The following is a 24,782-nucleotide window of genomic DNA, read 5'->3' on the forward strand; positions in this document are numbered from 1 at the left end:
GTATACTGAACTTTTTCTCTATCCTCAAGGAAACAAATCCATGGTACTTTCCACTTGTTTGATCCATTCATCAGCCACCAAAGGATCTTTAGTACCTTTAAATTCAGGAGGGGTATGTTGACTAGGTAAGGAATAAATGGGCTCAAGTTGTCTTTGAGCTCTAACTTCTCCTCTCCCCTCATTCCTCATTCCTCATTTCATTTATGATTTCTTTTATGACCTTCTCACGAATCTCACTTCTAATCTCATCTTGGATGGCATCTCTGGCTATATTTTTAGGTGTGGGTCTATCTTGACTCTTGGTCAACACTTGACAGACTATATCTCTGATTTTTGCTAGCCTAAATCTTGAACCACCTGACAGGGTAGGGTTAGACGATTCTCTCGTCTTTCTTTGAATACCCCTTCCATGACCCCGTCCTCGTCTTGTTGTACTCCTCATCTAATAACTGCATAAGTGTAATTACATAAGGATTTTATCATTCTATTATTTGATTACAGACAAAGAAAACAACTTATTGTAGTCGATTCTCGGAAGTTGATCTATGAGACATAAGGGGCACCTGTGCAATACCAAAATGTAAAACTATATATATATATATATATATATTACAACATATTCTATTATATCCACCTTTAAACGCCCAAAATCACGCTCTGATACCAAAAATGTAACCTCTCCTAACCAATACGCGTGTTACAGAAAAATGGCAAGAGTTCCCCTATGTTAGAGGGCTTGGGGAATTTTTTTTTTAACTATGCCTTGTAACACTCTTAATTAGCAATTCACACAAACTAGTCCTACCAACCAACTGGATTTTCATCAACTCATTCACAATTAACAAAATAAGTACATAATAATAACCATCATAAAAATTGCCACCCATAGAAACTTTATAACCAATTTCAATGACTAATCATATATATATATATATATATATATATATATATATATATACACACAATCACATATATACATATAGGAAATAAAATATAAGCATATCTACCAATATTTATATCAAGTATATATTTATGCATATATTCACATATATATCAAAACATATAAATCAACAAAAATATGGTGTCTTTCTCCTTTAGCCTCATGTCTCACTAGTGCTCCTTGGGATATATATATATATATATATATACACACACAATCACATATATACATATAGGAAATAAAATATAAGCATATCTACCAATATTTATATCAAGTATATATTTATGCATATATTCACATATACATCAAAACATATAAATCAACAAAAATATGGTGTCTTTCTCCTTTAGCCTCATGTCTCACTAGTGCTCCTTGGGAACCTTTGCTGCAACTCTTTACCTGTAAAATATTAAATTAAACATAGTGAGTGACCATGGCTCAGTAAGAAAATCATACTCAATATTTAAAGAATTTCATACTAGTACTAATCTCTTTCATAGTCCGCATGTTTGGGCTATTCACATACAAAATAATTGGCACAGAACATGCATTAAATACATATCATAATTCTCTTCTTTCACTCATTTATTTATTTCCTTACTACACAAATATGATTCACTCGTTATGATTTATGCATGTATGAGTGCCATGACTTTTCTATTTTCGGATTGTACATCTTTCTCAACTCTTTATCAGCCACATAGGTTTGCATGTATGATTCTAATGCAAATAACTTTCATAAAATATTTACTAATTATTTCTCTTTTTTTTTTTGGTTAAATATTTTCATTAACCGGTCTAGACTACATAAAACAGTACTCGCAGTCACCATACAAGGTACAATCCTCTCTTACACACATATTTCTCTATTTTTTTCTTTGTTGTCTACACAATATAACTGACATTTTTTTCTTTGTTGTCCACACAATACAGCTGATATCTCTCTTTGTTGTCCACACAGTACAGTTGCATGTAAGGATTTTAAGTATGTTTTCTGCTTTCCCGTATCATATGAGTCATTATAAAACCAAAAACATTTGTTTTCCATTTTCTGAAAACATGCATAACTTAGAAAATGTTTTTCCTTTTACTCTATTTTTCTAAAATCATGCATATGCTATGATTCCTCATGTATGCATGTATAACCATAATATGAAATATGCCCGTTCATTGTTTTCTCTTATTCTTTTCACTCCTTATCAAACATCATATTATTTTCTTATGCATTTATATATATCTCATGCATCAAATTAATTTCAAAATATACAATATAGGCTTAATATAAGGGTTATTTCATATATCATGCACATAATTAAGCGAAAATTAACCTTATGGATAAAATTACATGCTTACCCTTAATGCAAATTCTTTCATCAATTCATCATTTCTCATATATTCAACACACAAAATCCACAAAACTAACCCTAGGAATATGAAATGTCTAAAATACCTTTATGGCCAAAAATTACATCATGAATCCTAATTGATTTCTTTATCCTTTTAAGCATAAATCACCTTAATTTTAATACCTTACACACTTATACAAGTAAAAGTTATTTAAATAACCTAACTCAAATTACTTCAAGTATGTAAAGTATGAAATTTTTACCTTTTCTTTGCTAATTAGGTGATTTAAGCCTATCCTCCTTCTTTTCTTCTTCCTAGCAACCTTAATCAACCAAAAACATAATCATCCATCAAAACTCTAAACTTGACATCTCTTAAAAATTAAACTTTTTACCTTAGAACTTATCAGAATTGATAGATCGCCACCTTGGATAATTAATTCTCCCTCTCAAAAGCCTAGTTTATTGGTGTGGCCCTTTAGGTTCACCATAGTGTAGTCGTGAGTCCTTTTTTGGATGATCCGAAAGTGCTTAAAAAAACTCAGCGACTATGGTAAACATTTAGCAGTGTATCATAGCCCCTAAACCACAATAAAGAAATACTCCATCTAACATAATATTAACAATTGTACATTCTATATAAGTAATATCCCTTTATCGTTTAATCTAGATTGATTTTAGACTTATGGATCATCAAAGGCCTATATGAATCATGTATTGAAATATTTGGAACATGTCATTACGAACATCCTTTGAATGACTTATATTATAATTTAACCAGAGATTTTGATTTCCAATATTTATCGATGTTCGCTTCAGAACTTAGATCTAAATTGAATAAGTGGATATTCAAAGACCAATACTTTTTGAGCTAACGGATGCTATCTTAACCATCATTTGTCTTCATATACAAATAACACATGACCAATATGACTTCTCATATAAAATGCAGTTAACCTTGTATTCATACGCCATATGAATCACACACATTCGTATCAAATCCGACCATGATTTCTCAAGTTAAAAGACTACTTTTTACACTAGTACAATCATACGACAAATCATTGATTATGATTTAATGACCTTATAACTTATCGTTTATTGGTCACATTGAAAAATAGTTCTCTAATAATTAATCCATACTAATACCCTAATGACTTGACCATCATCGTCACCTGCACTAATGTCATCTCATGACATTTAATATACCCACTATGTAATGATTCAGTTTATATATTAAATAAGTCATCCGAATAGTTCATATACATGGTTTATATTAATACAAATAAAGAAAGCGACTTATGTATATGAACAAAAAAAGAATTACTTCTTTTGTTTAAATCTCAAGATTGAGGTTGTTGCCTCTTTATATAGTGTTTGTTATATGTGTGTCTTATAAGGAATACTATTTTTCTTTGTTTATTGTACTTAATAGAATTGAGGCTTTCTTTGTTTTTTCTTTTTTCGCTTGCTCTTTATATAGTGTTACTGTTAATTTGTTTCATGCTAGTTTTTTAGCTTTTGAGATCTTTTTCTTAATGGAATTGAGACTTATTCTTTATATATTCCCTAATTAGGGTTGATTTATTGCTGTTGAGTTTGCTATATGTTGGAGAAGATAGTGGTTTGTGTTTACAAGTTGGTGATGAATTTTGTTTCTTTTGAAGATTGTTTTGTCCTAAAGAAGACAGTTGTTTGTGTTAACAATTATGTGTTGGAGAATATAGTAGTTTGTGTTAACAATGTGATATTGAATTTTTTTAGATATTTCTCTATGTTGGAAAATAGATTAGGATGTGTTATGGGAGGAATAAATTTCTCAGATGTCTTATTATTATAATTTATTACTTGAAAAGTAAATTTTATGCTAGGAAAATAGTAGTTTTATTATGGCAATGGGAAGATTATGTTAAAAAAGATAGTTTGTATTATGGGGGAATAAGTTTCTCTATTGACTTGTTGACTTGTTGATTATTATTATTATTGTTTTTTTGAGAAATTAACTTTGTAATGGAAGCATAATAATTAGAATATGGGAGGAATTAATTTTTTTGTTGATTTGTTGGTATGTTTTGTTGAGAAAGTTATTAGACTTGATGATTATGGTTTTCTTGTATTGTGTTTGAGTTATTATAGATTAATTTACTTCCAAATTATTGAAAAGAAGGCAGAAGCATATAAGCTCTAAACAAGCTCATTTGAGCTTGCCAAGCTCGGCTCGTAAGTGAGCCAAGTTCGGGTATTGATTTATTTGGCTCATTGAGCCCAAGCTCGGTTTTTTTTCAATAGTGACCAAGCCAAGTTCAAGCTTGAGCTTGATTCGGCTAAAATTCAGCCTTAATCCCATATCGGTTAAGAATGTGAAAATTTGACTAGTTAAATGGATTATGAGCTCCTTAAGTTGTCAAAACACATTTTGGATTGCAAAGCTTAAAAGCAAAATCATGATGGACTGTGTGTTCAAAGTATATAATATCTTGACAATGAGTTGCCTTATTGGACTAAAGATGTTACAATTCTACTTCCTTACACTGTTGAAACACAACTTCTTTTGTAAAAGAATTTAACTAGCATGATTAATTGCTAACTGATCCATCCTACACTACTGTAACATCAAAAGTTGTTCATGTCTAACAATAACGAATCTACATTGCATTCCATATCACTAAAACTAACCATGTAAATTTTTATACACCATATCAATTAGTGCCTTAACAATACTTTGCATACTAAATATCATAAACCAAGATACTTCAGAACTTCTCATATCGTAATGACTCTAACTCTAAAATCCCTACTCTCACTGATCTTTAGTAAAGAACTAGATTTATGTCTTAAACTCATTAAACATAATACCTCTTTCCTTAATGTCTACATAATCATATCCTAGGCTTTGATACCACAATTGTAACATCGTACAACTAACGCAAACGTACAATAAAATTTAGAAGCTTCTTAACCAAAAAAGGCCTTGAATATACTTTTTTTTTTGGCAACCTCAAAACATTATGACAAATTCTGTTTTTATTAGAGGTAAAGACAAAATAGTTATTTTATCATTAAACCCTAAATTCTATAAAATTTATATCATTTTCTCTCTTTAGTTTAAAAAACTTACAATTCCCTTCTAGGTTAAACTTTGAAAAATCACATTTCCCCCCTGGGGTTTCTCTTTTTTCTTTCTCCATCTCCGGTTAATAGAATCCACCCATGTCTCTCTATCTCTTGCTACCGATCCTTGCTTCTCCTGGATCTGTCGTAAAAGACAACAAAGACAAGGTCTTCATCCAAAGAGATCTATAATTTTTTCGTCGAAGAGACAGAGAGGCACAACTACATTCTAGTGTCTAAAGATGGAGAAAAAGAGAAGATAAATCCTAAAGAGAAAATGTGATTTTTTAAAGTTTTATCTAAAGAAAAATTGTTATTTTTTTAAACTAAAAGAAAAAATAATATAAATTTGATATGGTTTGAGATTTAATAATAAAATAATAATTTTATTTTTATTTTTAATAAAAATTAGTTTATAATTAGATGTTTATATTTTTTAAACCTTCCATGTGTTTTTGTACGAAAACTTGGGTGGAAATAGCCCTTCGGCCTAGAAGAAAATAAAATAAAAACCAGTGGCTTTTGGTTTTGTTTTTGTAGGCGTTAGAAAACAAAATCTTAAAGGAAGAAAGAAACACGGTGCTTGTCTCGCAGACCAAATACAATTTCACTCTCTCTGCCTCCTCTTTCTTCTCTTCATAATTTCTATTGTTACATCTCTTGTTTCTATCTTATTATATTTCTATAATATTAATTAATATCCTATCTGGGTCAAAATAATGCTAGAACTTTTATACATGTAACAATTGATTTTGATGGTTAATGGATCTGTGGAGAGCTGAAATCTTGTGATTGAGGGAATTTATGTGAATGAATGAGATATGGGATTAGAATCGGTTGGTGGGTTTATGAAATCAATATCATCGGCTAGTAGAAGGAAATTTTATTTTCGAAGTTTCAATCAGTGATTGATCAATCTTTTTGGTGTTTTTTTTTTAATTTTAATGGAGGAAGTGGAGATGTCCAATTTGTGGATTGGAGCTTGATTTTGGGTATTGGTGGTGGGTCAATGGATGAGGGCAGCCCTAGTAATGAAGGTCAAGCCACGTGGAGGCCGAGGGAGCTGGCGTTTCGCCCATATTTGCTGCGCAATGAAAATCAAGGTTTAAGAGTTGTTGTTGGCAAGCCTGTAAGTCTTTTTAGTTTTGTATTTGTTGATTGATCATATCTTGTTCAAATGTTTGTGGGTCTGTGTTTGCATGTTGAAATTTGAAGAATTGTTTAATGCTTCTTAGCGTAGCAATGATGAATGAGGCAGGATTAAGCTTTTGTAGAACTGCTTAGTTGATGGAATTGTGTAGTTTCATTCGCAAAGACTTGCTTTTTTAGTTTATGTTGCAGTAAGCATTCTGGATGAAATTAATTTTCATGTGAATCCCTTTACGGGTTAGCAATTTAGTATAAATTTAATATTGCAACCCCTTCACAAAATTATGCATTTTCTTAAACTTATGGAAGGGTATGGAAGTAGTGTAGGCTGTTTGTCAGGGAGGGCAGACGGTTCACCTTTCCCTTGTGTTACATAATACCTATGGTAGAAACCCTAGCTGTCACGTTGTGATGCATTCAGTTTGAAGAATGCTCTGTTTCACTAATAATTTTACTTTTAATTTAGTTTCATTTCTTTTCTCAAATTGATGAAGTTCAAAATTAGTATATATCATAATAAAAAATTTTTAGTGAACTTTCCAGTTTCCTATCAATTTCATCAGTTGAAACTTCAGTTTCCTATCAGTAAATTATTTTCAGTGTTCATAAGTGGTGTAGTTTAGCAGTTCCTATAAATAAAAAATGGTAAACCAGTGTAAAGAGAAAAATTCCTGTACTGAATATTGTTATCTAAGATGACTTTCATATAGCAGCAACTACACATTTCTAGAGTTTGTGATAGCTTATTGGTCCCTGTCTAATATCTTTTATGAATAAATCATTTTGCACAGCTATGCTTATCGCCATCTTCAGGTAACATGTTTCTCTTAATGGAAATTTACCTCTCAGTCTCTAACCAACTGTCCTCCCTTCCTAGACATGCACACTAGTCTGACTACAAAAAAGAAAAACAAATGAAAAAGAAAAAAGAAGTTTCTTTAAACCTTCTCCTATGACATTTGTGTTTGATCCTTGCTCCATCATTTGTCTCTCAATGAATCATTAACTAAATCCACATAATTCTTGTATTATAGAACTATTCAAGTGTTTAGCTTGATTGTTAGTGGGAATCCAAATCTTTAAGATTGAAAAATTTATGAACATACAAAAAGAACATGCCAATCTATATCTTACAATCTTATCATAATTTTTCAACCCGTTGAACTAAGTCAGTTATGGCATAGACCAATTTATTTCTCTTAGAAGTTTGTTGTTCCAGTAGTGGGAATAATTTTTGCAAGGCAGTTTCTTTCATGGTGAGCTCTTTTAATCTTCTGATTAAACTGTGCAATATTAAGATGTTTCACAAATGCTAAGCCATGAAGAGTTCTTTCAATGTTGTTGTCAAAAGTTTATTGATTAATTTATCTATTGAGGTGGAAAAACCATTTATCAAAACGCATGACATTGGGTGCATTTTAGTGTAACAAAGTGTATTTTATTTGTTAACTTTCTCAACAGGTAATTTTAGTGGACAGAAATTGCTGGAATGTTGATATCATGTATACTTCATTAACCCTTATTTTAACTTATAAATAATTCTAGTTCTTACAAAATTTTGTAAGGTGAGAATAATATTTTTCCCTTTTTAATGTTATAACATGCAAGAATTTTTTGATGTTAATGTATTAGATAATTGTTGATGCTTCAACTTGGATAATTTTGGTGATTATCAATATCCATTATTCCTTACGAGCAGTTTTCTCTCTTCATTTCATTTTGTTATATGTGTTAGTTTGAGCTGATTAAATTGGGTATGATAAGTCCCTTCTCCTTTCTCATTTTGGTTATCATGAGTGATTCTGTGAGCTTTCTATAGCATGAAGCATCAATTTTTTTTTAAAAAAAAAAAGAAGAGGTGGGCGATTTTACCTCGACTCCTATCCTCAGAGTTTGTTTGGATTCCCCAACTTAAATTAGATTGGGTTGTCACTAGATCAGCAAATCCTATATCCATCCAAGCAACAGATTATTATAGCAATACTCTGATCCAGTAAATTTCTAACAGATACAACTTAAAATAGATCGGTTATGTATCTCTGCCCATTTGGAGATTTGGGCTTAAGTTTTCGCATTATAAACATTTATTGATCCATCATCCATACTTTTAAAATTATGTTTGATATTTGGACTGAAACGAAATAATTGGATAACCTCATTGCTGCGATCTGTATGGATTCAAGTCATGATGAATGACAATAAAACGGAAGTATATGCATATCCTCCTTTCTTTCCTTCTCTTTTTTAAATGTAGATGCATCTCATATCCAGTTTGTTAACATTTATCATGCATTTGTTGTCTTTTAGCAGAATTTCAATTAATCAGCTATTTATGTATTTCAAATTATTTAATATACTTTTGATAATGGTTAGAGGACTCTCGAGAGTTAAAATTGTGTTGGGGAAACATTTATGCTGACATGCCACTTTTATTTGCAGTTGGTGTCCAGACTTACCAAGGATATAGTTGAAACATACCAAATATGCAATCCACAGTTTAAGTACTCTGAAGAACTAAATCCAAAGCGGTATTTGACCAGTCCATCTGTTGGAGTCCTCAATGATGGCTGTGATAATGTTAACTCAGATCTTATTTTGTCTGTGAACTGTGTCTTGGTCAATTTAGAGACTCAGAGAAGGTTAGTGATTATTATTCTTTTTTTTTTAATGGTGACCTAGTGCTTCTGAAATTGATCTTCTTGCTTGTACCACTTAGCATGTGCTTGGAGTGAGTCTGTTTGTGGTAATGCTAAATTAGTATATAAAGCATCAAATTAATTTTGTTGTGATCATGGTATAACAACTGTCATAGTGGCATCTGTTTTAGGTGAAACTGAGTTTTAACATAAAATTTTTATGTTGCATATCAAATTGTCCAAAAGTGTATGTTGTGCCCATTCATGCAATTGTTAGCTTTCTTGAGATGTCACCGGCATCTACTCATTTTCTTGTAAATATATATTTAATGTTCACAAATTGGCACATTTCATGCTCTGCGATGATTTTAACTCTGAGCAACTGAAGATGTTCTCTCTTTCTGTCTCTCACTTTTTCTATGTTTTTATTCATTTTTTTGTTTATCACTTAAAGTTTGGACTGTGGTTGCTGATTTTCTTCTCAGACATCTGAATCTTCTTTAGGTAAGGAAAATATTTTTATTGATTTATCATGTCCACCTGTGACTTGAATGTCCGGTATTTCATAGGTTGTTGGAATGTTCTTTTTGATCTATGGAGAGGGCAGCTAGTAAAGAGGAACTGATTAAAAGATGGTTTCTGCTTTTAGTGTTTGTGGAAATTACCAAGTTTGGAACCACTGTTACACTTCAAGTTGATTTGTCGCCATTGATTTTCCAAAAATAGTGCTAGTGGTAGAATTTAGCTTTGTATCTTTGGTTGCCATATTTGAATTCCTGATGGTGGATGGATCAAAGAAACAAAGGTAAGATAGTGACCACAAATAAAATTAGAGAGAAAAGAGGGAAAAGTAGATATCAGAGATAGAGCTGCAGAGAAAGAGGAGAAATTAGAGAATTGGCTGAAACAAGAGCGAAAAAAGATAGATATCAAAGATTTAATTACAGAGAAAGTGGAGATATTAGAGAAGAGATGTAAGAGAAAAAAGATGAGGATCATGATAGAAAAAAAGTGCAGAAATTTAGAGGAAGAGGGAGAGTAGATATGATAGATTCAACCAATAATCAATGTTATTAATTCATTTTCACTTTATTCAAAATAAAGTACACCCAGGCTTGTGTATCATGGTTTGAAAGAGCTGTAAAAATAAGTGTTTTTGGATTAAACTAATAATACTAAAGATAATGTTATTTTTGACATCTAATCAACTCTATTGGTATAACATAATAAAATAAATTCAAAAAGCTAAAAAGTTACCCTAATTAAAATATCCTAAAATATTAAAAGATTCTTTGTTCTGCATCAATTTCCCTACCAGGCCTTTCATGTCTTCATAAGGCGTCTGTTGGTAGAATCTTATAGCTGCGGAGGCCTTTAGGTGGGGTGACTGTGGATAGTTGCTGGATGGTAGAAATAACAAAACTGCATTGATAGTAATGATCCGGTTAGAAATAATTTTCATGATAATAATCTGAACTTAATCTATGGATAATATGATTTTATTAAGAATTGAAGGTGAGTACTGGTTTGTATCAAACTTTGATCATGCTCTCAAAATTTTACCCACCTGTATGCAGCCCAGTGGGCTTGTCTCTTTAGACCTAGTCTATTTACTGTTGAGCCAGGCAGTTTAATCATCTTGCATTGGGCTGTTCATAGCTTCTGAAAGATCTTTTTCAGAGTTTCTGACAATGTAATGTATATAGTATTTGTTTTGGAATATCAACATGTTTCATTGCGTTTGTATAATTATGTTTTTTTTTTTCTCATATATGTGCTTGCTATTTGCTGCATCCTTTGTATGCAAATGATGAACCACCGTACATTGGAGTATATTATTAATATTGTTATGTGTAGCTCAATATGCTATTCCACCATGTATTTGTTAATGTAGGATTTCTAAGTCATATGCTTAATCACTTCTTATCAGAAAAGAAAACAATCAAACTTGTGGTTTTCATATAAAAACCCCAAACATCTATTATCTTTTTGATCTATGCAGATATGTTGTCAAAGATGTTCTCGGCCATGGAACTTTTGGGCAGGTTGCTAAATGCTGGGATGCAGAAACAAATGGTTTCCTTGCTCTGAAGATAATTAAAAATCAACCTGCATACTATCAGCAGGCATTGGTTGAAGTATCTATATTGACAACGGTACCTAATTCTGCTTTAGCTTTATCTTCCTTCCTGGCAGCGATTATTAGTAGTGAAATCTTTGTCTGCTCTGCTGTTTGGTTTTTGCAGTTAAACAAGAAGTACGACCCAGATGATAAACATCACATTGTTCGTATTTATGATTACTTTGTACATCAACGTCATTTGTGCATTTGCTTTGAACTGCTGGACACAAATCTGTAAGTTACCAACCTATTTATCACTTGTGCTTTTGTGATGTAAAATAAGATCAGCTGTTGTGACTTCTCATCCTTACATGTATATGCATATTTTTTAGCCTTTTGTGCACCTTGGTTTTGACATTTTGTAGTAATTCAGGTATGAGCTTATCAAGATTAATCATTTTAGGGGGCTATCTTTGAGCATTGTCCAATTGTTCTCTAAACAGGTATATCATTTTAGCTTAGGATTCAATATGGTCCTTTATTGCAATTTCTTCTGGTCTGCTCTTATGATGTTGCACTATGTCTTATCTGTATCCTAAATAGATTTTATGTGGACTGGCTCTGTTAAAAGATGCTGGGATCATTCACTGTGATCTGAAGCCAGAAAATATTCTTCTGTGCACAAGGTAAAATGCTCTATGGAATGTTTTGTTTGTAGACTGCTAGATTTTTTCTTGTTGAACTTAATTTTTTGCTTGAAAAATAGTGTAAAGCCAGCAGAAATTAAAATAATTGACTTTGGATCAGCATGCATGGAAGATCGCACTGTATACTCCTACATTCAGGTTTTTGATTCATGTTTATTGCTAGGCTTCTGTTTTCATTTTATCATGCTCATAACTGTTCAATTTACTGAATTTCTTTTTGCCTCTGCAGAGTCGTTATTATAGGTCTCCAGAAGTTCTTCTTGGGTATCAGTATCCTATTAAACAAGATTTTGGCATTGTTCTCATTATCTCGTGCCACTTTAATCCATTGTCGGTTCTGCTTTTTTTACATATTATGCAGTTTCTGTTCTACATATTAGTAGAATAAGTCAACCTTTCTGGGTTTTAAATGAACCATTAAAACTTGTTTGAGTTTGAATTGAAAAATTTGGAGCCAACAACATATTTCATAAGCTTGGGCTGAGGTTTTAGTGTGACTTTTTCATATTGAGAGTTAATTTTCCGTATCATTTTATATATGAGGGCAGATACTAAATATCTTGGCATAATCTTTTGAAGTAGTCCCAGCAGTAAAGGGCCTAGCTTTTTACACCCCAATCCTCTGTGTTTCAGTTCATATACACATGTAAGTAATATGGTGGTGTAATCATCTCATTGATTTCCTAACAAGGAGTTTGGAAGTTGTTTCTAGTTGCCCTTTGAAACAAAAATGAAGATTTGAAAAATTCTTGATTGGTTTCATTCATTAGTGAATGAGTGAATTTATACATATTTTACAACAAGAAGCTAGGAAAACAGCCAATATCTTACAGCCTTCATCAACCTCTTGTTTACTGATCAAAACAATAGGATAAAAAATATGAAAAGTCTCAGGCTCTTTGGCTACAGCTTAGCCTTACAAATAAAATTTTTAAAATTCATGATAATTCAATCTCAACTGTTGATTGAATGATCTGACTGAACCTAGGTGGAAGAATTCAGTTGGATGATTCTCTTGAAAAAGTTAAAAAGCCTCTTGCTAATAATGCTTCAGCTTAGCCTGAAGCCATTATTCCTTGTCGTGGAAGGTTTGGATTGTATGTTGCTGTTTGCATCTATCAGTTAAGTTGGTTGGAACCTTCAGTTTTGGTGTTTAATGGTATTTGATGTAATGGAGATAAAAGTCATGGTTATAAGTTGTGCAAGATTCTTTGTGTTCTGTCATTAACTCTTTTATAGATATACTACAGCCATAGATATGTGGTCCTTTGGGTGCATAGTAGCTGAATTGTTTCTAGGGCTGCCGTTATTCCCAGGAGCTTCAGAATTTGATCTTTTGAGGAGAATGATTGAAATACTTGGGTATGAATCTTTCCTTTATTCTTTTGTGTTTGCAAATAAGTGTAGATCATAATCCATGCTTTTAATCTTCACGTTTTGTGCGTGATTATGTTTTCAAGTCAAATGATTAAAATACTTGGGTATGCTCATTCTTCTGTTCTTTTGTGTCTGCAAATAAGATTATATCATATTTCATCTTCTTAGTCATTATATTCTTATGATTGATTGCATTGTCTTTGATTGGCTTTGTAATTTCTTCTGGGGCATAGGTAAAAAAAGCAAGTTTGTAATACCTTCTGAATTCAGTCATATTAATATAGATGTAATGGTATTTCCTATCTTTCGTTGTAAAATTAGAAAATCAAATCGTGGAAACTAGTTTAAAAATGCTTTTATTTTGTTTGTTTATGTTCTTGCAGAAGCTTAAGAATCCATTTGAAAATGATAGGAATTTCAAATATAAATAATAGTGGAAATAATAATTATTGGCAAAAAACATAAAGCAAAACAATATAATATTTACAGCATGCTTGGAGAGCCTCTTGATCATTTAGGTCTTGCAAATACTTGCGCAACATGTCACATATATATATATATATTTAGGCAAACACTCTTCTGGTGTCTGCCTTAAAAGACTAGACTTTGATCTGAAGTTTCTGAAGGAGATACTATTTATTAGAAAAAGACCTTTCAATATTAAGTTGTAGTCACGACATATATTCCAAAAGCTCTGAAGTGATTTAGCAGATGCCCTTTTTGCCTGAAATTGAGGTAAATAAACTTTGCTTAGCATGCATTTTTGGAATTTTGGGGAAATGCTTTGATTTCTTCCTTACAAAGATCTAATTTTTTTTGGTGACTTCATTTGGTGGAGCCCCACTGCCCGTCAAATCCTTGCACAATTTATTCAATCTGTGTAACCCTAAATTGCACTCCCCGTAGCTAACATTGAAATTTAGTAATTTGATAGATCTATATGAAAGGTTTAAACCTTAGGAACATGTGCTACCATACATCCAACAGAAAATTGAGGGAAAATGAGTTATTTTAAGTTCTGTAAACAACACTACTTTTAGACAAAGGGGATTAGAGTTTCCTCACATATTTTAATTATTAATTTTTTAAGGAAAAGTTTATAATTTCTTATTATAATGGAAGGAATACTAGTGAATTGAGAAGATTACTTGAAGCAAGTTGCATCATGCCTATGTATACCAAAGTTGGATTTACATGGACCATCAATGACTGGTTATCACATTGACTTTAGAATGTACAGATAAAATTTCCAGCTTTGGTCTAGGTTAATTTAAAAGGGTACTCTTAGCGTAAGCTTAGAACTGTGCATAGTGTGTGCAACAGGCCATCTATTTTTTTCCTTCTTTTTTAAGCAGAAACATGTTAATATCTTTGATAGTAACTATTCCTCTCATGAATATCATCTTTTGTAACCAGGCCTGGAATTTTTACTCAATAAACAACTTAATTTTTTATCTGAGGGTTTGTTTTTCGACTCCTTTATTTATTTAAATCAAGGAAAATATAGAAGAAACTTATCTGTTGTATTTTAGTTTGGCTAATACTTCTATGTATGCCTTATTTGACATATATTTTATTTTCAGGGTATTATACCCATTGTAAAGCTTTTATTTTTTACGTTAATGAAATACCAGTTTGTTTAATCTTTGCAAATACTTTCAATTCTCATTCATGTATGGTTGACATTTTGTAGGGAACAGCCCCCTGATTATGTACTTAAGGAGGCAAAAAATACAAGTAAGTTCTTCAAGTGCATTGGGAGTGTCCACAGTATGGAGAATGGTGAATGTTTCATGAGTGGAAGAAGTGCTTACCAAGCACTAACAGAAAGAGAATATGAAGCTGTAAGTATTCAAATTATAATTTTTGCGCTCAGAGGATGATAAGTATTATAACAGAGGTTGAATAGGTCTTGTTACATCTCTAGTAACAAGACCTATTCAAATTGTTGCTTTCAGACTTTTGTTTACCAATTGTATGGATCTACAATCTATTCTTCTGTGATGTAAATACTATTCCTGATTGTCAAATTTTGATGGTTTGTCAGAGAGAGTTGAAAAAACCACTGATTGGGAAAGAGTACTTCAATCATAGGAACCTTGCAGAAATTGTTACAAACTATCCTTACAGAAAGAACTTGTCTATGGAAGATATGGTGAAAGGTTAGCTTCAGCATTTTTAAGTATTTGAATGTGTCACCAACAATTTTTGAGATGCCTTTGATTTTTATAATATAATGAATAATTGACAGAAAATCAAGGACGATTAGCTTTGCTTGATTTTCTCAAGGGACTTGTGGAGTTTGATCCTGCTAAACGATGGTCACCTTTTCAGGTTATTGTATTTTCCGGTTTTCTTCATCTATTTTTTTGCTGAATAAGCTATTGTATATATAACTATGTCAATAGTTAGAGCTGAAATTCATTTGCCTGCAGGCTTCGAGACATCCTTTTGTGACAGGGGAACCTTTCACGTGCCCTTATGAACCACCTCCAGAGACACCTCGCATGGTAAGTAGATTTGTATATATTTTGAATTTTCTAGCCCATTTGTCTTGTACTTTTTTAGCTCAAGTATTGCTTTAAAATTGTGAATCTCTTGCAACTGTTGTACTCACTGGTTGCCGCCGGACAAGCAGGAACGGTTTTCAGATTCTCAACATTAGATTCACACCCTGGCTGGGCTCATCATTTTCAATGTTACTGTATAACTATCAGAATTTTCCATTTTTTAGCTATATTTTCTATTTTAGTTTGACGTGTGGTTTTATGTTTTGAATTTTCAAGCGTAGATATTAGTTTTCAAACAATTTCAAAAATGTCAATTAATATTGTTATTGGATTTAGATTTTTTGTCTGAATCACGATGTTCTTTGTGAAGACTTTGAATGTATAAATAAGGTGAACTACACTTGACTGCATAACTGATTAGTGAATTTCAACTTATTCTTTAGGGACAGATCTTATATTGATTTACAGTTTCAAGCTGATCAATACATCAACTAATTTATACAGTTTCCCATACTTACCTTTCTCCAGCTGGCTTTGCCAACTATCAAAATAACCATGCTGATGGTGGAAAACCTAGAAGAAAAAAAATAGGATATCTTTCTGCCAGGGATTTTGCTTGTCTATGTTAAAATAAAGAACGTGTCTATATTTTCTGAACTAGAAAATGTCCAGTGTAATTTATTCTGTGAAATGTTTGGCAATTTTCAGTACCTAGTTTCTGTTGACATACTTTCAACTTAAATTCTTTTTCAGCATGTTGGTCAAAATATTAAGGTGGATCATCACCCAGGTGCAGGCCATTGGTTTGCTGCTGGTCTTTCTCCGAATGTAAGCATATTGTCCTTTTGAATAATGTAGGAGGTTATGCAAATGATTAATTATCATTTCTGCAACTATTGATAAGGTAATTAAAATATATTTTGTAATCCAGAAAAGAAGATAAATAAGCACATTATGTTTTCTCTTCATACAGATTTCTGGTAGGAACAGGTTTTCCCTTCATAGTACCCCCCATATTCAGGTGTTGCCATATGCACATGGTAATAGTTATGGTAGTGTGGGAAGCTATGGAAGTAGTTATGGGAGTTTTGGGGACAGTGGCAATATGTTTGCCTATTTTTCTCCTGTTGGTCCATCTGGGATGAATATGGCCACACAAGGAGGCATGTCAATGCTTGGAAGTAGCCCTGATGCAAGAAAGAGGGTCATTCAATATTCTCATGGAAATGGGCTTGGTGTGAGTCCTTCAGCAGGAATTATGATACCACTCCCCCTTGGTACTAGTCCCTCACAATTCACACCTCCAAACTCATATGGTCAGGTTTCAACTGGTTCTCCTGGACATTACGGTCCAACTTCCCCAGCAAGAAGCAGTGTTCATGGATCTCCTTTAGGAAAAATGGCTGCAGTTACCCACTATAACAGAAGAAAAAGTTGGGGATATTCTGGAAATTCTCAAGAGAGTTCATCATCTCAATATTGGCAAGGACAATCAATTGATGGCACCTACTCTGGTCAATTGGACGTTAACTCTCAAATATTTGGTGGTTCGTCATCACATTTGCAATCACATCCAGGTTTTTCCAACTCAAAGCAGCAACGAGGAGGCTCTAGTAGTGCAGTGAAGAGCACAACCAACTCCATAGCACATGGCTCTAGTAGTGTAGAAACAACTCACGGTAAACCTGAGGCTAGCCTATCAATGCCAGATCCTGGAGATTGGGATCCCAATTATAGGTGAGTAGACTATAGCTTTCATATTGCAGTATCATAGTTTTTTAAAATGAATTTTGGGATATACTAATATTCTAAAGGTGTACATACATCCGTTATTTAAGACAACATTTATTCTCAATTCATATAATCAACCTCATGTTTGCATCTAATTCTAAAAGATAAAGATTTATACTTTTTCTTCAAACAAAGTTGTTTTAATTTTATTCAAAACTTTTTGCATTTTGTACTAAATATGATGGCCTTGTGTAGTGTCTCCTAGGGGCAAAGACCATTGTTGTGGCCCTTGGTGTCTAACCTTTTAGGGCTAACTTGTTGACCATTCCCTATGTCATTGGTTCCTATTACAAACTACCATCTTTTGTTTTCAATACATCATGACTTTCTAGATTCTTTCTTTCTTACTATATTTTAATTTCATTTATTATCACTTTTTATTGTGGACTTTACTTTTTCTTTACTTATGTTGTAGACACAAATAATTGTAAGATTTCAATATGTTCCCTGGCTAATTACATGTCTTCTATAAGATTGTGCTAAGGATATTTTGTTAACAACCAAGATCACTATCAAGATATTGTTAATTTATCTGCATCATCTTGATTCGAATTAAGGATTTTATTTTTGGAAACAAACTATTGAGTACTAATTGAGCTACTAGCCCAATTGATATTCATGGTTCGCTTCCAAAGATGAAGTTCTAGGTTCAAATCAAGAGGGACACACATAAATAGATACTATTTTGACAATGGGTCAGACTGTTACAAATGATATTAGAGTAAAGCCTGACAAGAAGTGTGTGGATGGTCAACAATAGCCCGAATGGGTGCTAGCGAGGATATTGTAGCAAAAAAGGGGTGAATTGTGACATCCCATATTGCTTGGGAATGTTAAAAGAAGATTGGTTAAAAAGTTTGTAAACTTTTAAGTTGTTAAGATACATTTTGGGTTATAAAACCTAAAAGTAAAACCATGATAGATCGTATTTCCAAAGCGGATAATTTCTTGACAATGGATCTGATTATTATACTAGGTTGTCATAAAAGAATGTTATTGGTTTTTATGATTCCTTTTCGATGGATGAAGTTCTAGGTTCAAATCAAAATAAACACACAAATAAATAATATCTTGACAATGGATTGGATAATTATGTATGGTATTAGAGCAAGGCCTAACCAAAAGTGTGTGGATGGCCAATAGTAACTCGCAAGGGATGCTGGACATGGACACTGCATCAAATAGAGGTGAATTGTGACACCTAACATTGCTTGGGAGTGTTAAAATGAGATTGATTAAATAGTTTGTAAGCTCCTAATCGATCAAGACAAATATTTGGTTACAAAGTCCAAAAATAAAACGTTGATAAACTGTGTTTAAAACTGATAATATCTTGATAGTGGATTAGATTGTTAGCTTAAGACCTTATAGACTATTTCATCAATCTTCTATTTACATTCCCAAGAGATGTGTTGTGTCACAATTTACCTCAATTTGATGTAGTATCCTTGCTAGTATCCTTGCTAGCATCCTTTTAGGTTCCTGTTGACCATCCACCCATTTTGATCAATAGATATGAGATATCACAATTCATCTCCTTTCCTTGCTAACATCCATTTAGGGTATTGTTGACCATCACTCACTTCTAATTTGGCCTTGCTTTGATACCATTTTTAACAACTTGACCTACTATCATAATATTGTCTATTTTTTGTGTATTTTGACAACTTAAGAACTCATTCTATTTAATCACTTTTTTCTTAACATTCTCAAATGTTGTGAAATATCACAAGTAATCTCTGATCCACTATTAAGATATTATCTATTTTAGACACATGATTCATCATAGTTTTGTTTTTAGACTTTCTTTCTCAAAATGTGTTTTAATAGTTTAGAAGGTCACAAGTTATGTGGGATGTCACAATTCGCCCCACTTTTGTTTAGGCATCCAAGCTAGTATCCATTTGGGTTACAATTTACCATCTACATACTTATCATTAAGTGGCTCATCATCAACATATTGTCTAATTTAGATACTTAGTCTTTTACAATTTTATTTTAGAGTTTTGCAACCCAAAATACGTCTTAACAACTTAGGAGCAAATCTTCTCATAATATTTTCAAGCATTGTGGAATGTCACAGTTCACTCTTCTTTTGGCGTAGTATCCTCGCTAGCATCCCTTTGAGCTTCTTTTTACCATCCACACACTTCCAATTGAGACTTGCTTTGATGCCATCCATAGCAACCCAACCCATTTTCAAGATATTGTCTATTTATGCATGTTCCTTTTGATTCAAATTTAGGACTTCGTCATTAGAAACAAATCATGATTACCAATTGAGCTAGTAGCCTAATTGGTACTCCTGATTCCTTTCCAAGGATGAAGTCCTATGTTTGAATCAAGAGAGAAGTGGATAAATAAATAATATCTTCACAATGAGCTCGGTTCATACATATCTAATATAAATGCTATTTCTCATCATATGAGTACAACAATAATTTAAAAATTCCCATAACTACGCATTTCTAATATTATCGTGTTTTAATTTTAAGTACTATAATATAAAGAAACTGGAAAGAAATACGAGCTGGTCTATGCTTAGAGCCTTTGACCTTTCATATGTTACTTGATCATCTTAGTTTGTTATTATGAAATTTCTATCATATTTTTGTATAACTCTTTGAAAAGTTTTGTCCTTATCATGATCGAGAATGTTTACCATGCTTCTAACCTAGAAACTAAGAGCCATTTATATAGATTATTGTCATCTGAACAGTGCTCAATAACATTAAATGTGGCTTTTTATTTCTTCCTGTTTCAGTGATGAACTTCTTCTGCAAGAGGATGGTCCAGATGAGACCTCCTTAACTGCTGAGTTAAGCAAAGCTATGCATCTAGGTTCAGCTGATTCATCAGTTGGAATTGGAAGATTTAACCGCACCTCAAGCACTAGCTCAAATCTACCTGTCCAAAGGTTGAATGGTGAATTCTTTGAAGTAGAATTACTTATTCTTTATGGTAGAATTATTTAGTCTCTTTCTGTCAAGAATAAAGTGTCTATGTGAATGTCTTTGCATTTAGTTCCCTTCGGCAAATTATGTTTCTGTTTCATCTAACAGAACATATTCAACATGATAAGTTGGGGATGAATGGGCACTAAAATGTTCAGTAGTATGAGGGAGTTAGTCAAAGGGTGCATGCTTTGCTCCCATTATTATCATCGGCTTTTTGATTTCTGATTTTTCTTTCTCCGCATTTAACTTGGAGGTTTTTTCTCTTTTATGTAACTCTCTTGGCTGTTCATTTTGTAATGGTTCCATTTCATGCACTTCAGACACAATGGGCCCATGCAAGCATTTTCACATGGAGACATGGGCAGTCCACCGTCAGCGCATGACCCACACTCTGGATATTCCCGTTTCATGTCAAAGCCTTCTCATTTGATGACTCATAGCTCACAGAATTCGCCAAGCCGTCTAGGACAACCACCTATTCAACGGTACAATTATATGAGGCCCAATGCTTCTCAAGGAAGTGAATGGAATATCAAGGTGCCGCCTCCCGCCTCTAGCTTTACCTCGGGTGGCCAACATTCTCCTGGAACTGGCTCATTAAACAATGTCATGCCATGGGGTATCTCCTGAGACTTGGCAATGTCAAGTCACTCCAACCTTAAGCTTTAACTATGTCTATTTTGCACACTGACATTTTATATAGTTAGATTTGTGTGAATTTAAAAACATAGCTTGTGTGATGAATAGGGGATGGAATGTGCTGATGTCGTTCTACTTGATTGTGTAAATTTATTGTAGGACGCAGGGCCAATCACCCTGTCACGAACATTCCACAAGCCTCTCGTGGAAGAAAAGACTATGGAAGGATCGTGTGATGTTGGAATCTGCTTGATATCACTAGGGATTATGTATTGAATTGGCAAGAAAATTGTACTTTGTTGTAATTCACATATCTAGTGGGCTAAGCAAATCCTCATCCAAACAATGCTCATTCTTTGTGCTTGCATAAATGTAATTTATAGTTATTGTTTTTCTTGTCTTCTGGTAATTTACATGCAGTTGAGTTTCTCTTGTTGCTTTATTGGCTTTAAAAGCATGTTGTTCCCAAATTAAAATTTATTTAGTTGTTCTAATTTTGGGATTAATTTTTTTTTTTTCTATTCTGTTTGAGGAACTCTAACCTATTGATTGAGGTTTATATTGCAGTCACCAAAAGGCATAGGAATCCAAAAAGACACAGTTACAATCTCAAAGTGATGGCAGGAGTTTCTGATGATTCAAATTATAGTTTTTCAATTGCTTTTGATGTAGTAGAATTTGTTTGAGTTTTTTATTTTGCATTGTAAAGTAAAGCAGGTTATTTATCATTCAGTACTTAAGAAAATTTAAGCAGATCATTTGTTCAGTTTGAATGAGAAAGATTAGAACATAAGAATGATAATTTATAGAAGTAATGGGTTTATTATAAAGTAATGGACTTGCTCTGGACGGGCAATTTTTACCAGGTAATTTTGATCATTTATTGCTGAAAAAATTGTGTTCTATTTATATATTATTGTCGTCTTCATTGTTTAGTTCTCTACATGCATGAGTCATAATAGTAGCTTTAATTCTGTTGTCTTAGCCAGGCAATTTGGATACCTGAATATAGAGTTGGAGGATAAGTTGGTTCTAGATTTTTGTAAAATTACAAAGTATTTATTTGATACATTAGTCCAATCTTAATGCATGTCTCTCTTTTAAATTTTATGATACTAGAAAGCATCCACCTGATAGGTAGGGATGATATTTAATTACACCTTATTTGTTTGATGCGTACGCTACCCAATTTGGGAAGGGGTTCCTTGAAATAAGAGGGGATGAAGACAAAAGAAATCTCTACCAGTGGGGAGGTGGTAGGGATATCTATTATATTTTTATATAGTTACCAGAATACCTCTACTTCATTGCCATTCTTTGAGTTGATATAAATCCCTTTACATGTCTCTCCCATCTTTGACTTGAAAAATCTCGTTCCTTATTTAATAAAAAGTCCAAAATGACCGAAAATCAATCTCAACACTTGAGAAATCAAAACAGCCCACGAAAAGATCAGAACGCGAGCCGAAAGACCATTATTAAACCTGCCGAAAACCAGTGGTAGTCTTTGATCTTCACATTTGCCACTCTTTAGGACTAGACCATAGTAAATCTTCCTAAGAATGTATCAAAGGTTTTAATGTTGATGTTAATGGTTTTGAGTTTGAGAAATTTTAGGTTCTGCAATTGATGCTAGAGGAACTACAAATCTTTGCAGATGTTGCATCTTCGATTTACTTTGTTTTTGTTTACACAAAGTTTCATTGATTGTGGGATGGTTGGTTTCATATATTAATGGCAGGGACAGGATAGAGGAGATTCCTTCTCGTCTCCAGAAGTGAGGAGAGAGAAATGTTTAATCATTTTGGGATTAGGAGGAGTATACTTGTCCTTATTTCATTCTGTGAGGGTTAAATTCAAATCAAGTTCATTCAAATTTTAACTCGAATTTTATTCGAACGAGTTCGAAACAAGCTACTCTTAAACAAGTTTGAACGAGTTCGAGCTTGAGAGCTTGCTTATCAAGCGTTTGAGTTAAAAATTTTGATACAATGATATAGTTTTGACTAATATATATTAAAACAACGTTATTTTAATAACGAGATGGTTAAAAGCTCAAACTTAAAATAAGTCAAATCAAGTTTGAGCTTAGTTGCAACAAGCTCAATGAACCCCGAGCTTGAGCTTGAGTTATATTATATGTAAATCAAATTGAATTTAATCTTACCTCAGTTTGAATCTAACTTTATATCTCACCTTGTCTTACCTGATGTCACCCCTAGTGATGGATGAGTACTAGGGTTGGATTCGAGCCGAGTCAGCTCGGGCTCGAGCTCGGCTAGGCTCGGTTCGAGCCCGAAACGAGCCAGGCTCTGCTCGGCTCGATCGAGCTCGAGCCGAGCCCGAGCTGACTCGGGTTGACTCGGTATATTTTTTTAAAAATTTTTTATACAAAACGACGTCTTTTTGATCCCTATATATACATAAAACGGTGCCGTTTTGATATGAAAAACGAGCCGAGCCGAGTCGTTAACGAGCCAAATCGAAAACGAGCCAAACTTGAGCTGAACCGAATTCGGTTCGAGTTGAGCTCGAGCCGAACTCGAGTCGGTCATTAAAAAACCGAACCGAGCCTGAGCTGGCTACGAGCCGAGCTCGGTTCGGCTCGAATCCAACCCTAATAAGTACTATAGTCTAATTTGCCGTATGTATCTCTCATAAATGAATGAATTTTCAAAACAATAATTAATATCTCGTTTTCTATAGAATAATACTATCTTATACAAAGTCTGCACGTGGACACACAAATTTAGAGATTTACTTCTAAAAATTTTAATGTTTCATCAATTTTATTAATTTTCTTTTTTAATTATACAACACATATATTAAGCCTCCATCTTTCACACTATCAATCATGTTAGCCCATCTATTGCCCGTATACGCTGTTAATAATGTCGGCTCATATATTATACCTCTTTTGTCTTCTCTCACCATATTCATACCATCACCTATGCCTTTACTAAGTAACAAAGGCTCTTATCCATAAAGCTTTAATTCCTCCATTGAGAACAAAACTGACGAACTAACAACTTTAATGGATGATTTTTGTTAAATCTTGGTGTAGAAATTCACACCATCAATTATTTTAGTTTTTCTTAACTAACAAAAATTGAATCAAACTAGAGCAAACCATGAATCGAACTAAATCAAAATATTTTGTTATCAAAAAACACTGAAACATTGCCCACAAAGATGATCAGACGTTGGCTCACAAAGTTAAAGTCTTTCATATTACATTTTGTTCTTGTCCTTGCTGGTAGTTAGATCTGACAGTTCATATCATCAGATCATATTCGTATCATATCAGTTTGTGCTTTGTGTCAAATATCTTCAACTTTAACCTTACTTAATTTAAAATCGTGTCAAAAATTTTCAACTCTAACCTAACCCTTTAATATTCAAATTGAACTAATTTAACCCAAGCTGACAGGAGATACTCTATTATTTTCCCTCTCTAAAGTGTTTTTATTGTTTTAATTTCTTCACCAAATTATCTCAACCAACTATTTAATAAAACATACAATAAAATATTTTATTGAATCACGTCAATAATTTAA

The 24,782-nt window shown here is 32.9% G+C and overlaps 1 protein-coding gene across 3 annotated transcripts; it reads left to right on the forward strand.

Moving 5' to 3' along the window:
- The first annotated feature begins 5,904 nt into the window (after nt 1-5,904).
- Nucleotides 5,905-22,092, forward strand: LOC123220909 (dual specificity protein kinase YAK1 homolog). 3 transcript variants are annotated; one of them, XR_006503157.1, is made up of 19 exons: nt 5,908-6,526; nt 8,986-9,185; nt 11,185-11,338; nt 11,429-11,538; nt 11,678-11,747; nt 11,848-11,930; nt 12,011-12,089; nt 12,181-12,221; nt 13,191-13,313; nt 15,022-15,172; nt 15,376-15,490; nt 15,580-15,662; nt 15,764-15,838; nt 16,592-16,666; nt 16,812-17,575; nt 20,394-20,546; nt 20,907-21,205; nt 21,385-21,597; nt 21,793-22,092. XR_006503157.1 is itself a non-coding variant. In XM_044643508.1 (18 exons), the coding sequence occupies exons 1-18, from the start codon at nt 6,407-6,409 to the stop codon at nt 21,459-21,461; spliced, it is 2,772 nt and encodes a 923-aa protein (XP_044499443.1). In that variant the 5' UTR covers nt 5,908-6,406; the 3' UTR covers nt 21,462-21,621. The 3 variants fall into 3 exon arrangements, 1 of the variants encoding a protein (XP_044499443.1); XR_006503158.1 differs by lacking the exon at nt 21,793-22,092 and having other exon boundaries at nt 5,905-6,526; nt 20,394-20,554; nt 21,385-21,621; XM_044643508.1 differs by lacking the exon at nt 21,793-22,092 and having other exon boundaries at nt 21,385-21,621.
- The last annotated feature ends 2,690 nt before the right edge of the window (nt 22,093-24,782 follow it).

Source organism: Mangifera indica, chromosome 7 (genome assembly GCF_011075055.1).
Source record: "Mangifera indica cultivar Alphonso chromosome 7, CATAS_Mindica_2.1, whole genome shotgun sequence".
Classification (NCBI taxonomy): Eukaryota; Viridiplantae; Streptophyta; class Magnoliopsida; order Sapindales; family Anacardiaceae; genus Mangifera; species Mangifera indica.